A 17,468-nucleotide genomic window follows, 5' to 3' on the forward strand; every position below is an offset into this window, starting at 1 on the left:
AAACTTAAGATATTAACATCCTAAAATTATTATTTTAATGTGACAAAATACCATCAGGGATTTAAGTGTTTTTTTCCTTTGTTTTTGTTTTTGCTTTCTTTGTTTTTCCCGTGAAAATGTTTAGTTGTCATTTGAAAGGAAAAGCTGTGTTCTTATTTAGTGTTTACTGACAAATTTCTCCACAGGATCACAATTCTTAACTTTGTGGCAGAAAATTCAGAAGTGAAACTGACTGGAAATAGAGCAAGAGCAGAATTGAAACTAAGTTGGGCCTGAAGTATGTGGTAAAATGAAAAAATTAGATTTTCATAGTTTCCCAATGTGCATGTATTTTTGATAAGCTGTTTATTTTTACCTGTCAGACATTACTGCTGGAGAGAACAAGAAATTTCTGTCATTTTTAAACCATTGAAATGTGTGCAGCTATAAACCAGAGGTGTTTTATAATAATTAAAGACATTTATTTTAAGATGGGTTGAAATTTCTAGGTATTATACTTTGTTTTAGATTTAATGACATTGGTAATGTCTTATACTGTTAATAGTTAAATATTTTCAATGTTTGGTATTGTGTGGCAGTTTGAGGAACACATGGAGAATGGAAAACTTGTTGGAATTTTTTTATTTGTAGTACACTTTCTTGTTTTATTATCACATAACCTTGTTTTCTTACATTAATATGAAAACATGAATTTTGAATCATGGAATTTTACAGATGCAAAGTCTGAAGTCCTCAGACGTGAAACTGTTTGCCTGACTGGTTCATTTGTTTATTTCTGACATCAAGGACTTTGTGAAGAGTATTAGTTTAACAGATCTGCATTGTCTTGTTCTTGCTTGTGGCCAAGAAATGACTAGAACCTTCGTCTTATGAGCAGTTCCACTGTGCTTGGCTGGGTGTGTGAAGAGTTTGTTTTGTAAATTTCTCTCTGTGCTTTGACACCATATCCCCACAGCTTGCTAGAATTAAAATGGGGTAGAGGCTACTCAGATTCCACTCTCAACACCCACGTTTTGTGGTGTGAATTAGAGTGAAACTTTGGAATGTCCCTCTGGAGTTTGAGTGATCAGTCTTCCTGTTTTGTCCCTGGGTATTTACCATGCCTCTCCTTTTTTCAACATTCTTAAGAACTCCTAAATCTCTACCTCTTTCGGTTTCTGAAACAGTAACCTCTAGTGATTTTAGGATATTTTGATTGCAGGAATTTTAGAGTATTTGGTGATGAATGATGTAGATTCTACTTAGTAGTGATGTTATTAGACATTTTACTTATTCATTATTTGTGAAAATTCTAGTAAAGTGTTTTCAATTAGAAACTGAGACAGAAAATGCTAAAGTTGGTGGTCCTTTGAAATATCTAGCATTTCTTCCTATTATGGAGTTTAGAATATCCTAAAAGATGCAGTCAGACTCACTCTCTCTCTTTTTTTTAATAACGAGGAATATTAGGAAGCTGAAACTAGCTCCCTTAGCTTTTGTTCGTACACTCTTGGATAAGAAAAAGGGAAGATATAAAAGTAAAAGTGGAATCAGACTTGGATCTATATATTTCCAGGAAAAACTTGATATTAATATGACAGTACTTTTTGTGAGTAAGGGTTTATCTCTCAACTATGAGTAATTCAAGTTCATGTTAGCCTATGTTAAAACGAATTCTAAGCACAGAGTAGACTAAGCTACTGAGTTAACCATTTATGCAACAGATACTTATTTTTTTTGAAACTTTTTTAGTTGTTGATGGATCTTTATTTTACTTATTTATATGTGGTGCTGAGAATTAAACCCAGTGCCTCACACATGCTAGGCAAGCACTCTACCACTGAGCCCCAACCCGAGCCCCAACAGATACTTATTAAAGTCCCTTCTTTGAATTTGTTAGGCACAGGATTCTGTATAACTTGTTTCTGAGGATATGAATTATTTCCTTCCTCAATTCCAGTCATTCTTTTGTATAAGAGCCAATCCAAAAAGTTAAACTTTTTAAAATGCAAAGAGTCTTATTAGAATTATGAAAATATGATTTTTTAACATTGTTTCTTTTAATGAAAAGAAGAATGAATGTTCTTGATTAAATTGGTACTACTTTTATTCACTAAAATGTTAATACCTAGCAGCCTGAAGAAAGCTTTCTAATTTTTGGTTCAGAAAATAGATTAATAAGCATGGTTGGCAAATGGGCTCTGGGATGCTCATTATGGGTCAAGTATATTTTACAGGAATGTACTTATCATAAGATGGATTTGGTACCATTATGGACACGAATAGTAGGTATTTCAGATTTCTTTTATCAATTGACTGAATGGAGTTTAGTCTACATCGAATGTGTTTAATTTAAATAGACAAAGAGTAGCTGTCCTGGAATATTGCTCTGGAGTGATATTCATAAATTTCCAACAAAAGACATCTGTCTGATAATTAGATGGGAACATTGTAAAGTTGCAGGATTTCTTTCTTTCTTTTTAAATATATATTTTTTAGTAGTAAGTGGAGACAGTGCCTTTGTTTTATTTTTATGTGGTGATAAGGTTAGAACCCAGTGCCTCATGCAGTGCTAGGCAAGTGCTCGACCACTGAGCCACAACCCCGGCCCAGAACTTCTTTATTTTTTTGTGGAACCCTGGGGCATTCTACCACTGAGCTACATCCTCATCTCTTTTTATTTTTTATTTTGAGACAGGGTCTTGCTGAGTTGCTGAGGCTGGCTTCATACTTTTAATCTTCTTGCCTCAGCTTCCCAAGTTGCTGGGATCAAAGGCGCATGCCGCTATGCCTGGCACAGAATTTCTTAATTGCACATTGACTGCATTTTTATTGAGTGTATCTTTTTTTTTTTTTTTTTTTTTTGGTACTGGGGATTGAACTCAGTTCACTGGACCACTGAGTCAATTCCCCAGCCATATTTGGTATTTTATTTAGAGACAGGGTCTCACGGAGTTGCTTAGTGCTCACTTTTGCTAAAGTTGCCTTTGAACTCCCAATTGTCCTGCCTCAGCCTCCTGAGCTGCTGGGATTACAGTCATCCACCACCGTACCCGGTTTACTGAGTGCATTTTTGATATACAAACTTGGCTATTTTAGAACTACTTGAAGACTACTAAACCAATAGAAAGTTGCTTCTTGCTGGTCATAGTGGGGCATGTCTGTAATCCTAGCAGCTTGTGAGGCTGAGGCAGGATGATGACAATGAATCAAAAGCCAGCCTCAGCAATTTGATAAGGCCCTAAGCAACTAAGTGAGACCCTATCTCAAAATAAAAAATAATAAGAAGGCCTGGGGATGTGTCTCAGTGGTTAAGTGCCCCTGGGTTTGATCCCTGGTACTTCTCCCCCCCCCCCAAAAAAAAAATAAAGAAAGTTGCTTTTCATGTACACCTAGATATTAACATTTTAGTGGATAAAATCTATCACTCTTCTCACTGGCATTTTTCTATTCTCAAGGTATACTGTAGGACCAGTTTAATTGCAGGATGCTTTCGTTTGGATAACTTCCCCCAAAGACCTATGTGTTAAAGGCTTGGTTGCCAGCACATGGTATTGAACCTTTAGGAGGCAGGGCCTATTGAAAGGAAGTTAAGTCATTGGGGGCATGCTTTCGAAGGGGATATTGTGACCCCAGCTCTTCTTCTTTTTCACTTTCTGGTGACTGTGAGGTGAGCAGCTTACTCCACCGTGCCTTTGCACTGTGATGTACTGCCAAAAGCAGTAGGCCAAGCAACCATGAACAGAAACCTCCAAAATTATTAGCTGAAATAAACCTTTCTTCTTTTAAGTTTGTTTATCTCATGTTTTTATTACAGTAATGGAAAGCTGACAGAGATAAAGGACTTTCTCAACTATGACCAATTTTGTTTGACTTCTTAAAATTCATTTCAGTAGTGTTTCACATATTAACATTCCAACAAATATAAGATCTTATAATGCCAGGGACAGTCTAGGTGGTGCAGATAGAGCAGTAATCAAGACAAAGTCCCTGCCCTCCTGTACTTCACTTTCTAATGAGTGGCAGACAAGAGTTAGCAATCTTTTTCTTATGAATGGCCAGGTAGTTAATGTTTCAGCCTCTACAGACCCTTTGGTCTTTGTAGCAATTATTATTATTATTATTATTAAATTAGCCCCATACAATATGTAAATAAAGGAGTGAGGCTGTATTCTACCAACACTTTATTTATAGACACAGATTTTTAATTTTTATGTGCTATGAAATATCCTTGTCATTTTTATCTACTTTAAACACTAAATAAAAACCATTATTATCTACATGCAAAAACAGGTAGCATCTTTGGAACATGGGCTATAGTTTGTTGACCCCTGAGAGAGATAGATTATAAACAAGTAACAACATAATTTCAGGTGTTGTAAAAAAGAAAAGTTTGTTATACCAGAATTGGTTGCAAGGAATTCTAACCATTTGGTCTGTTTAATGGGTGTTATTTAGCCACAAGTCCTTTTTCTTAAAATACTTAGTTTTGTTTATTTATTTTTATATGGTGCTGAGGATTGAACCCAGTTCCTCACACGTGGTAGGCAAGTGCTCTACCACTGAGGTACAACCCCAGCCCAAACTTTTTTTTTTTTTTTTTGGTGGTGCTGGGGATTGAACCGAGGGGTCCTATGCATGCTAGGCAAGCACTCTACCAACTGAGCTATATCCCCACAAGGCCTCTTTAACAAATTTAGGAAATACTAGATTAAACAAAATTTTTCTCTTTCTCTGTAGGTCAGCCCAACCTTTAAATGCATTGCTGGGATGGGATTGGGATCAGGTACTAACATGAAGTGTTTCCCAAATTTATTTGTTTATAGAACTCTTTTTCTATGGAGCACTTAGGGAATAGGTTTTCAACTTTTCTTTGGGAAGCAGGAAGCTACTATACATAACCAACTGGCTATAAAGTAAGCAAAGACTTGTGAACTCAGAAAGTGCCACAAAATTGTGCAAAATGCACAAATTTACTTTTTTTTTTTCATTGTACACAAATGGAGTCCAACTTTTCATTTCTCTGGTTGTACACGATGTAGTCACACCATTTATGTCATCATACATGTACCAAGGGTAATGATGTTTGTCTCATTCCACCATCTTTCTTTCCTGCTACTCCTTCCCCTCATTTCCCTCTACACAACCCAGAGTTCCTTCATTCTTCCCTTAGTGCCCCACCTCCACTCCCCCATTATGTAGCAGCATCCATTTACTTATCAGAGAAAACATTCAGCTTTTGGTGTTTTGGGATTGGCTTATTTCACTTAGCATGATATTTTCCAACTCCATTCATTTATCTGCAATGCCATAATTTTATTCTTTATGGCTGAGTAATAATTCCATTTTGTATATATACCACAGTTTCTTTATCCATGCAAATTTACTTCATAGGATATTTCCTAGGCTTTCACTCAGAGCTTGTATTCTCTTTACTTGTAGAAATTATTCCAGAAAATTTAGTTATTAGATTTTTCAAGTACCAAGGGACTAAAAGCAAATGACTAGAAGGGCGAGAGGATCTAAACAGGCAGGAAAAAAATAATGAAATTGGAGACATGAAGGTTCTGTGTCAAAAATACCTTATAGCTTTATAACCTTGGTAGTTTCAAACACAAATTCTTCTTGAAATCAGCATTCTAAAGTTTAATACTTTTTAATGACTTGTACCTTCTTAATGAATTATTTGGAGCTTGTTATTGGAATTGAACTCTTATTTGCAGAAGAGGACGTTGATGTATGTATAGAAGGAAACTGTTCTTCATAGTGCGAATAATAGCTTTTCAGCAGTAAATGAAGGATGTGGAAAAGAACCAGGTGCCAGAGATACTGTGAAGAGAGAATTGATGGGTCTGGATGGTTGATTAGAATGGGGTTGGAACTTGAGAGATCTGAAAGGCAAAGATATCTCAAAGTTTTCGAGACAGGGTGTCTGGGAAGCAAACACATGATGTAACTGGTGGAGGAACTCAGGCCTGAGTCCAGTTCTTGGTTTTGCTACTTATTGACAGTGTGAACGTGAGTAGGTACCTTTACATACAGTCTCAATTTTGTTAACTAAAAAATAAGCAAGATGACTTATTTCAGTGCTGCTTAAACTTAAAATGCGTATATAAATTATCTTTTATCTTGTTAAAATACAGATTTTGCTTATGTAGGTCTGTTCAGGGACCTGAAATTCTCCATTTTCAATACATTCCCAGGTGATGCAGAGCAGCAAAAGCTTAGATGACCTTCAGGGTCTTTTCCAGTTCTGCAGTTCTAAATGTTTCTACTTCATAAATGATTTACCTTTCTGATTTTCTTACCTCTATGAAAATAGATGAATTCTAAATCTGTCTCTTTACTTCACATTAGAAATACCAAAATCAATTCATCATTTCCACTGATAACCACATCCCTCTCTTGACATTCTTATTTCTTTATAAAGTACTTATTCTTAAAGTATTTATGTTTATAAGGTATTTTCTCGGAGAGCTTTTATATCCATTATTTCATTTGGTCTCTGCTGTAACCCACAGTGGTAGGCAGGTAGAAATATCTCCGTTTTATGGAAAGGGAAACAGTAAGTGGTTTTCCCACCAGTGAGTGGTAGAACTGCCCCAAAGTTCAGGATTCTCAACTCCAGTTGGAGCTCTTACCATTATGTCACTCTGCTGTAGGGAATGGCTGTCACATATACCTGTTTAAAGGTTTGTTGTCATCTCTCTGTTTTTAAAAATGTGGTTTTATTTAGAAAACAATATGTTCTATGATTCATGATTCAGAATGTATATAAGAGGATACAGGTGAACAGTCTCACTAATACCCATGTCTTGAGTCTCCTGGGACAAGTAGTGTTATCAGTTATAGTTTATGCCTCTCCAGTAATTTCATAATTATATTCTTTTTCCCTTTGAAACACAAATGACAACATGCTATACACCCTGACTGTACTAACAGTAATTAAAAAAAAAAAAAAAAAACAACAACCAATAGTATATTTTTGGAGATTGTTCTATATCAGTTCTCAAAGAGCTGCCTATTTATTCTTTATGACCACATAGAATTTCACTGTAGTATAGACTATCACTAGGCCCCTACTGATGGACATTCAAATTATTTACAGTTTTTTGCTAATTCAAGCAATACTTCATACATGAGTTAATCAGCTTCATGTTACCACAATACATACTTGAAACCATCAACTTATAAAGAGAATAAGTTTTATTTTTGCTGGCAGTTTTGGAGGTTTCAGTTCATGGTCTGTTGACACTCTTGCTTTTGGGCCTGTGGTATGTATGCTTTGGGAAATGATGGGGAGCAATGGACCACAGCGGAAACCATTCACCTCATGGCTGGGACTCAGAGAGGAAAAGAAAGGGCTGGTATTCCTCTGTCCTCTTTAAGTGCACGCCCCCAGGGACATAAAACCTCCCACTAGACCCTGCCCCTTAGTGTTTCCACTACATGTTAATTAGCACCACTCTGAGAAACAAACCTTTAATACATGGGCCTTTGGGAGACATTTTAAGATCCAAACTATAGTAGTATATTATATTACTTATCCGCAAGTATATTTTAGCACAAATGCAAAAGTAGAATTATTGGATCAAAGAATAGTCACATTTGTAATTTTGGTGAATATTGTGAGATTTGCCATCATACAGGTTGTATTAATTACATTCCTTCAGCAAAGTGCCTGTTTTGTCATGACCTTTCCTCAGAGTAGGTTATCAGACTTTTTGGTCTGTCAGTTTTAGTTCCTTTTTTTCCCATTTTAAATAAGGAGGATTCTTTCATGATTACAAGCTTTTATGTTTCCTTTTCTGTGAATTACCTGTTAGTATTCTTTGCCATTTTTTTATGTTGTGTTGCTGGACTTCTTACTGATTTCTAGGAATTCTTTTATCTTTTATTGAAATTTTCTTTGTTTTGTGAATTAAGATTTTTCTTGGTTTATTTATTCCTTTGAATAGTTTTAAAGCATTTTATGTAGTAGCATTTTTGTAGTTTTGTATTTTGTGTCATTCTTAGACATTTGAGGTTATAAAATAATTCTTGGGTTTTTGGAGGAATTTATGCTTTAGTTGTTGACATTTAAGTACTCATTTGATTTTTACAAAATTTAAATTAAAAAGATTTTAGGTGATGCATGCAAACAAAAATTTATAAGTTTATGGGATACCATGTAATGTTTTGATACATTTTTACATTGTGTAATATTTAAATTAGGGTAAATATATCTGTTTCCTCAGACATTTATCTTTTCTTTATGGTGAAAACATTCACATTCTTTTTCTTCTAGCTCTTCAAAATATGTAATACATTTTTTAAAAAAAAATTTTGTTGTTGTAGATGAATGCAATACCTTTATTTTATTTATTTATTTATATGTGGCACTGAGGCTCAACCCCTCTCCCCCGAAACCTCACATGTGGGAGGCAAGCTCCACCACTGAGCTGCAACCCTTGCCCTATCAGACCTCTGCTGTGCAGTAGCTCACTGGGACTTTCTCTCATCCAACTGTATACTTTTTTAAGCCATCCGAAATTTGATATAGGTGTGTGGGTTTTTGTTGTTATTGTTATTTTGATGAATACCCTTTGTCCCTATCATCTTATTGATTAGGTCTCATTTCCCGAGGGATCATCTTTGATTCCTTTTTCTCTTTTATCTGTTTTTTTCATCCCCAAGCACATCCATTATCTATAATTATCAGTCCATTAAGCTTGGTTTTTCTTGGCTCCAATATGTTGTTGTCCTTTCTTTCTCTTTATATTGTTATTACTTTAAAACTTTGCTTATTATGGAAATTCCAATGTATATTGATTATGTATACATTTATGTACATTGTATATTGCTATGTCCATGTATGTTGAAATGAATATATATCTTATAAATATGGGGAGAGAGATGAATATAATGAACTCCCTGGAACCTGTTACCTGACCTCAGTAATTATTGCCTCATGGAATTTGTTTAATTTAGGCCCCTACCTACTTGTCCTCCCCCACCCACAATTATTTTGAAGGAAATGAAGGGCATAATATTACTCTTAACACTTGGACTACTGATAGCTGTCTAGGTAGGTCATCCTGTGTAACTGTGTGTCTTTCTTCTTTAGTCTTATATTTCTAAATACTGCTGGACACTGTTATCTAAAATTTATCCTTTTACATACACAAACTCACATTCTTTAGTAAGGTTACATATTGTGAAATTAGGGGATACCAGGTTTGTATCCCCACAGTTCCTCAGCATAGTCTATGCAGGAAATACCAACAAGATAGGAGAAAGAAGAGAGCAAGAGAGGGTGGGGGAGAGACCACACAGGGTTGTCCTGGATGTCACTCCAAAGGCCTTTTGCACAGCCTGGATGGAAAATGGAAGAAAAGGGCAAGTTCAGACCTTCCACTGAGATTAGGGGTAAACAGGATAGAGGTAAGAATGTGTAATGAAGGTTAGAGAGTTCAGAGGTGTATTTTATCTTTTCCTGTGGAGAGGCCTGTTTTGTAATTTAGTAGTGTTTAGTAAATGCATATTAATACCTGAGCTGATATGAAGTTGAGGATGAAAAAAAAGACTGTTAAAATAGAGGCTTTAGTTCCAAGATTGCATAATTTGTGCTAGAGAAAGGTCTCATTTAGGAACAAGAACTATAAAATATTTCATGAGAGATTAGGGTTTTTGGATTGTTTAAATCCATAGCATTGACTGTTGGCACTATTTGTTTATAGCCAATAGCACCAGGCATTAGTTTTTAAAGCATTCTTATATTCTTTCAAAACTTCTCACAGGAAGTTTTTCAGGTAGGATCAAAGGATTAGGAAAAAAATAGGTGATGGAGGGTTCTATAATATAAAAGAGGCTTTATTGTTTTTTAAAAAAGGCTGACTTGAATTTATCATGCTTAAATTCTTGGCTCAGTAATCCAGTGTTTACCTTTTGTGGAAGTGTTGAAAACTATTTTTCTCCTAGGTGTGCTTTTGTACCTCCCTAAATGTTATTACAAATAATAGTAACTTGAATTTACCTGAAATACCCTGAGCCTTAATTCATACCTGCCATTGTCCTAGGTTGAGAATAAATGCCTAAACTAAAAAACGAATGAAGCTGGGAGTTCAGAGTATGAATGAGAGGTGTCCAGGACAAGTATGACTACATTTCAAAAGCAAGAACTGTTTCAGAAAATTATCTCATAATATCTGTGATTATATACATCAGGGATCAGCACACTGAGGCTAACAGTGGCTGTTTTTTTTTTTTTAACACTCATGAGCCAACACTGGTTTTTACATTGTTAAAGGCTTGTAAGCAAATAAAAAAATATGAAGACAGACTGGATTTGCCCTGAGAAAGCTTAAAGTACTTCCTCTTTGGCCTTTTCAAGTTTGCCAACCCCTGATCTACATTATTTAAGGAATATAGCAATTTTTCTTTATGTGAATATTTAAAATGGCTTGCTCTTTTGTGTTTCATACCAGCACTTTTAATGGCCTTTTAAAAATTGTTATGTGGTTTTCTATTACATGAACATATCATCATTAAAGAGTGGTTATTGAGTTTTGGTTTTTATAGCATACTGGAGTAAACAAATTTGTTCACATTTTTGTGACTTAGAGAATTGCTTAGTCAAGTATTATATACATTTTAAAGTTTTGTAATTGTTGCTAAATTGCCCTTGCTCCAAATCGGACCAGTTTATGTTTTCCCTAGCACTGTTTTCTTTACTTGTGTCTGTCTTGACAGACTAAAATATTGTAGTTCGTTTAATCAGATAGGTTTCTTCTGCTGTGTAACAAAAAGTTAAGTGGCATAAAACATCATTTATTTTGCTCATGAGTATAATTTGGTTTGGGCTTGGTAGGAACAACTTGTCTCTGTTTACCTTGCTGTCATTTTCGGAGGCTTAGAGGCTCAGGGCGTGGTCACTTACATGTCTGGCTATCTTCTGGGATCAACTGGGGTTGTGGAGAACATCTGTGAGGTTCTTTCCATCTGACTGCTTGGCTTCCACACATTGTAGTCACTGGGTTTCAAGGAAGAGTACACTAGGAGGATCAGGTGGAGGCCATATCAGCTTTTATGATTTAGCCTCAGAAGTCACATTCAGTCATTTCTGCCACAATTACAGACTGCCCACATTTAAGTGGGAGGGAACATATACCTGGCTTGTTGGTAAAGGTGTGGCAACATCAACATTGTAAGAGAGTATGTGAGATGGGATGTATTGGTACAAACGTTTGGAAACTTTAGATGCCACAAGCTAGAATGTTTTCTTGTGTGAAACTTTAATTATGGTTGTGATTATACTTTTTTCCATGTGTTTATTGACCATTTCCATTTCTTTTCCTACGACCTGCCTTTTCATATTCTTTGCCTCCTTCCTGCCCTTTTTATTAGTGCATTATAATTGTACATAATGGTGAGATTTGTTGTTACGTGCACACAGTTTAACAATATAATTTGGCCAGTATCATTCTCCCTTCACTTCCCTCCTCCCTCCCTTCCTCTCACCCCTTCCCCAAACCAAACCAAAATAAAATATTTCTTTGTACCTTGCCACTAAGTTTGAATGTTACACTTCATCTACTCACCTGCCCTATGGGACAGATTCTTAACAGTTACAGTCAGGTCCTCTCCATATTTGTAACCTTTGACAGTTCCATAAGGATGTAGCTGTTTGTCATTATAATACTCATTTTAGGTATGTCTTGATCCAGAGACTTAAATGGTGTCTGCAGGACTAAATTCCACATGTTTTGATTCTGCTTTCTTCCTCATTGGTTTCATTCTTTGGTTTCTCTGTGGGTGGAAAGATGACTGCTAGTATCTCTAACCCTGTGTCCTTCCCAGCTCAGGGCCAGGAGGGTGGATGGAGGATGGGTGAGAATGGGATGGTGGAAAAAGAACTATTAATATAATTCCTGGCCCTCATGTATCATATATAATGATCAGGGAAATGGAATGTGCTGATTGGCCTGATCTGAATCACGTGTACATCCCTGATGCTGGTGCTCCAGTTAACTCTACTGATAGTGGGATAGAGGGACTGATAGTGGGATGGAGGTTCTACAATGGAAGGTTTGTTTATTTATTTATTTATTTGTTTGTTTGTTTTTACCACAATAGATGCTTGGCAGACCAAAGCAAGTAAGCAAACAAACACAAAATCCAAACCAAAAATTTTCATGCTTTAAATTATGAAGCAGCTTTCTAAGAAAATTAGTAGTTAACAAGAAAAGCAACTATTTTAGATTCTTTAGAAATATGGGTTTACAATCATGCTAATGAGTGATTTTTATTTTCTTGCTGAAGCAGATGTTTCAAATTTCCTGTGTATGACACTTAAGTTTGTATTGGAATACACACACACACACACACACACACACAATTTTTTGTGGTACTGAAGTTTGAACCTAGGGTTGCTCTAGCACTGAGCTACATCCCCAGCCCTTTTTATTTTTGTTTTGAGACAGGGTCTTACTAAGTTGCCCAGGTGAACCATATACAGAGGGGTGTAAAGACTAAATCGTATCTCTCAGATATATAAATATGATATATACAGATAAATATAGGTATAACCCCCTAGCTTTCTTTCTTTTCCTCTCATTTATTTATTATTTACTGTCTTTTTTTTTAACATTTAGTTATTCAGAACTGTTGGAATAAAGAAATGACTAATGATAATAACTAATACCTAAGCTTACAGGATTAGGAGGATTAAATGGTCGCGTGAGGGTTAAATGATCACATGTATGAAGTGTTTGGCACAGGGCATGATACATGGTAAATAAGCATTTAATAAATGCTAACAGTACCATGTTGGCAGTGATCTCTCTCGTCAAGTCTTTTTCTGCTAGATAAATAGGGAAGATAATTGTAAGCAACAAACTATAACAAAAGACTGAATTAAATAAGCAAAGGTCTTATTTCTTATAACAGAGCAAAGAATTGCAGTTGGAGAATCAAGGAGGAATCTTCTCTGCTAAACTCTGAAGTGTGAATAGAATCTCCTTAAAGAGAAGGGAGGATTCTAGATTGAGGGGCTACTTGAGCAGAAAGCATAGAGCTGAGAAAGTGTGGATTCTTGGAGGTCAGACTGCAGAGGCTTTGGTAGCAATGATGGGAAGTTTGTTCTTAACTCTGAAGACTTTGGGTAATATTTTCAGATCTTTGAACCGAGGCCCTATTTTGCAGTCATACAGCATATTAAATGTGATTATTGTGTATAGAAGATTAGTGGTTCCTGTAAATTTAAAATTTCAACTGAAAGGGCTAATGAAAAGTGTACAGTAGGAGAAAATGGTCATTGTAATCCAGGGTATGAAATGGAAATCATGGGCAGATTGTACAAAAATTAGTCTTTCGGAGTAAGCCCTAGGAAACTTTTGTAAATACATTTGGAGCTTTTCATACTGAGAGGATTAAGCAAATTTATTAGGCAATAACCTTTCTAAAAGAATCTGAATCTCTAGTTTGGGAGAAAGGATTGAATTGGTATGAGTATGGAAAAGAAGCTGGACCCTTTTGGCTATCAGCATGTGTAACTGAAGATGGACTTCAGGAGAATGGACTGGCTTTCAGCCTGAAGGGAGAGCTTGAAGCATATTTTGAAACTGAGCACTTGGCTTCTATTTTTAAGTCTCTGAAGAGAATTATCTGACATAGGGAATTAGCTTTGGGGGACGGATCTGAGGTGCCTAGACTTCAGCATTGCTGACATATTTCTTCTTTGATATGAAATGATTTATCTACCCCTTAAGTTTATCTTGTATTTTTACTGATTTCTCCTGTTATTTTTGAAGCTTTTATGTTTTCAATACTTACTCCAAATAATTTGAGCATTGGTTTAGAGAAGTTGTTAGGAAGGAGGCTTGATTAGGAAACAGAGACTGGTCGACTGTTGGTAAAGCCAGAATTTAATTTAAGCTCTGAACCGAGGGTTATTGGCTGGATGGAGTGACCTCTTCTAATTATACAAATGATCTGGCAGCTAGACTGAACTAGCAACAGGGAGGGGTGTGTGTGTTTGTAATAACTGCTGATTTTCTGTTGGTATGAGATGGACTTTTCATGTCTACCAGAATCCTATAGACAAAAAAGCAAGCTACTCTTTAGTTTATGTTCTAGGGCATACTGATGTTCTCCTATAGGAGCGTAGCACTTATATGACATATATATTTTCCAAAAAAATTTCGTATCTGCTGTCATTTCATATAACTGTTTGGTAAATGAGATAGGGCAGGACCAATTCCTATCTGACAAGGGATGCTGAGGCATAAATGAAAGACAAGGTTACAATTGCTGGGTCAACAGTTGACTGACTGGGACAACCCTGTATAATTTCATTTTTGAGCTATAACTTTTAGAACATTGTATAGGAGTAAAAAAGCTGAATGCTGTCTCCTTTTGTTGTTCTATTTTCTAGCGGCGTCTTCGGCATCTTCGAAACATTGCTGCCCGGAACATTGTTAATAGAAATGGCCATCAACTCCTGGATACCTACTTCACACTTCACTTGTGTAATACCGAAAAAATATATAAAGGTAAGGGAATTTGTGGATCCACCAATTGTTACCTCTCGTTTTTATTGTTTGGTAACACAGGTGATTTTCAGTGCCTCCTAACTATTAACTGCTGTTGGAAAGTTCAGTTGTCATGCTGTCATGTTGAGCAATTATATATATTAAAGAAGCATGACTAATAGTTCTTTCTGATAACTGAACCTTTCATTAATAAGTTTGTCAATTCTTTTATGAATGTTAGCTGTTAATATTCCAGTAGCTAGCATTTAAAATGGATTATGTGAGTCCAGTATCTAACACTAAACATTTTCTTTGATATTATGGTAAAATAGAAATCTAGATTGTGTCTTCTTATGCCTGTAATTTCTTGTATATATGTGGTCCTTTTTCAAAGAGTGTCATAATTTCTTCTCTTTCATATTCTTCCATAAGTGACAGTTCTAAGAATAGACCAAATATTTGATTCAAAGTCACAATCATCTTTAGAACACATATTGAACAAAAGACACTTGTATAAAGCCAGTTGACCTTGTGGGATGGTAAAAGAAAAGAAGCATAGTAAAATAATGGGCATAGCAGATTAGAATTGAAAAATACATTGACACTAGCTATAGCTCACCTCCTTATTACTAGCTTCGTGACTTTGGATGAAGATCATGTTTTGTTTTGGTTTTTTTTTTGGTTGTTTGTTTTGTTTTTGTTTTGAGATGGGGTCTTGCTGTGTTGCCCATGCTCCTGTTGAATTCACAGACTCTGAGCAGTCCTCCTACCTCAGCTTTCCAAGTAATCAGGACTATAAGCATGTATCCCTCCCTAACTTGGCTCAGGATCATGGTTTCTTGAACCTTATTTTTCCTGCCTGCAAAGTGACCATAATTATATCTTATTAGGTAGGCAAGACAGATTTGTATGAAGATCAATAGAGATAATGTAATAATGTGTGGTAATATGTGATTAAAGATTCATTTATGTTAACAAAAGGTGACATTATTTTAATAAGTGGTATTGACGATCTGTTTGATTCTTGTCCTATGGCAAAGATGAAAAAATTGAGACATTTTATCTTTTTTAGTTTTAAAAATTACTAAGGCATCCTTATGAAAGGAGTAATTGTTTGTTGATTTGTTTTTGTCTAGTGCTGGGATATCAAGCCCAAGACCTCACACATACTATGCAGAAGTGCCCTGCCACTGAACTACATCCCTAACCTTAAAACAGGAACAATTTCTATCTTTTTTTTTTTTTTAATTTTTTTATTTTTTTGCAGTGTTAGAGATCGAACCCAAGCCCTTGTGTGTGCAAGGCAAGTACTCTACCACTGAGCTACATACCCAGCCCATCTCTCTCTTTTTAAATATCTGTATATGCTTTTTATTATCAAGAAATGTACAGTGTAGAGCCTGGTACAGTGGCACATGCCTGAAATCCCAGCAACTTGGGAGACGGAGGCAGGAGGATCACAAGTTCAAGGCCAGCCTCAGCAACTTAGTGAGACCCTGTCTCAAAATAAAAAATACAGAAATGGACTGGGAATGAAAGTCAGTAGTCAAGTACCCCTGGGTTCAACCTCTAGTACCAAAAAAAAGAAGAAACGTATAGTACAAAAACCCCCTCATAATAGTAAATAGCATTAAAATAATTTCTAAGGATGATAAAAAGGAACTCTAAATGCCAATATTCTCATAATTTTATTTCATTTTCATTTCTTATTCTAACCATTGTATATGTTTTAAACAGTTGTATTAATGTGAATGATTAAAGCAGGCTAACTATAACAAATTCCCCAAGGCTCATGATTTAATGTGATAAATTTCTTATACTAATTCCAGTGCAGGTGTTATCAGTTCTTCTCTAAGTAATGACTGTAAGTTCCTTCTGTTTCCAAATGTTGCTCTCCTCAGTATATAGCATCTGGCACAGCAACAGAGAAGATGGCCTGTGGGAGATTTTTAAGTGGAAATGGTCGATGCCAATTCCACTACATTCCATCTTCAATAAACCAGATGTGTTGTTCTTTTTATTTTCTATTTATTTTTTTGTTCATCATCTTTTTTAGATGAAAAGGGAGCTGGGGAATGTAATCTTCCTATGTGTTCAAAGGAAATTGTAGCATTTTGGCCAATATGTGGTTTAAGGTATAAACATTTCTCTAGACCTTAGCTCACTAATTGGTTCTGTCACTGGCAGTATGACAGTATCGGAGTATTTTTGTGTGTGTGTGTGTGTTTTTTTTTTTTTTTTTGGTACCACAGATTGAACCCAGGGGCACTTAACCACTAAGCCACATCCCCAGCCCTTTTTTGTATTTTATTTAGAGACAGAGTCTCACTGACTTGCTTAGGGCCTTGCTAAGTTGCTGAGGCTGACTTTGATCTTACAATCCTCCTGCCTCAGTCTCCCAGCCCCCTGAGATTATAGGCATGTGCCACTGTGCCCTGCAGTGTTTTTAATTTTTGATGGATTTTTATATAATTAGTCTTCAATTATGCTATTAAAACTGTGTCCTTGTTCCATTGTTACTTCTGATAGTAGTAATTAATAGTACTAAGCACATTTTAGGAATTTGGAAAATGATAGCAATTATTAGAATTGTAATATTAATCATAATAGTTTCTAAAAAGAGAATAGTCATGGGACTGGTTGATCATGATGTGAAGATGAAAGCAAAATGACCTTTTTTCTCTTCTGGCTTAGAGTACATCTTGAACTTACATGTTATCATAGACTGTTTTTTGAAGTTATCTCAAAGAAATGATCATTAACATATTTAGGGAATAGGAGGTGAAGAAATCACAGGGAATTCCAGGATCTGGTAGTAGTATTGAGTCTTTCAGTCACTTGGAAGCCTTGTGAGCCTTAATTAATTTGTCATTAAAATGAGAGAACTGATGATTTCTGAGACTTCTGCTCCAAAATTTCATGGTTGAATGAAATCTCTTCATGAGTTTTGTTGGACTTTGTAAAATTTAACTATCATAG

The 17,468-nt window shown here is 35.7% G+C and overlaps 1 protein-coding gene across 2 annotated transcripts in view; it reads left to right on the forward strand.

The window, feature by feature from the left end:
• Uvrag (UV radiation resistance associated) overlaps nt 1-17,468 on the forward strand; it is a 324,556-nt gene that overhangs the window by 8,483 nt on the left and 298,605 nt on the right. For both annotated transcript variants that reach the window (XM_047516341.1, XM_047516342.1), the window contains exon 2: nt 14,393-14,510. In XM_047516341.1, the coding sequence (XP_047372297.1) occupies nt 14,393-14,510 (118 nt within the window). The remainder of the gene's footprint in view (nt 1-14,392; nt 14,511-17,468) is intronic.

Source organism: Sciurus carolinensis, chromosome 11 (assembly GCF_902686445.1).
Source record: "Sciurus carolinensis chromosome 11, mSciCar1.2, whole genome shotgun sequence".
Lineage (NCBI taxonomy): Eukaryota > Metazoa > Chordata > Mammalia > Rodentia > Sciuridae > Sciurus > Sciurus carolinensis.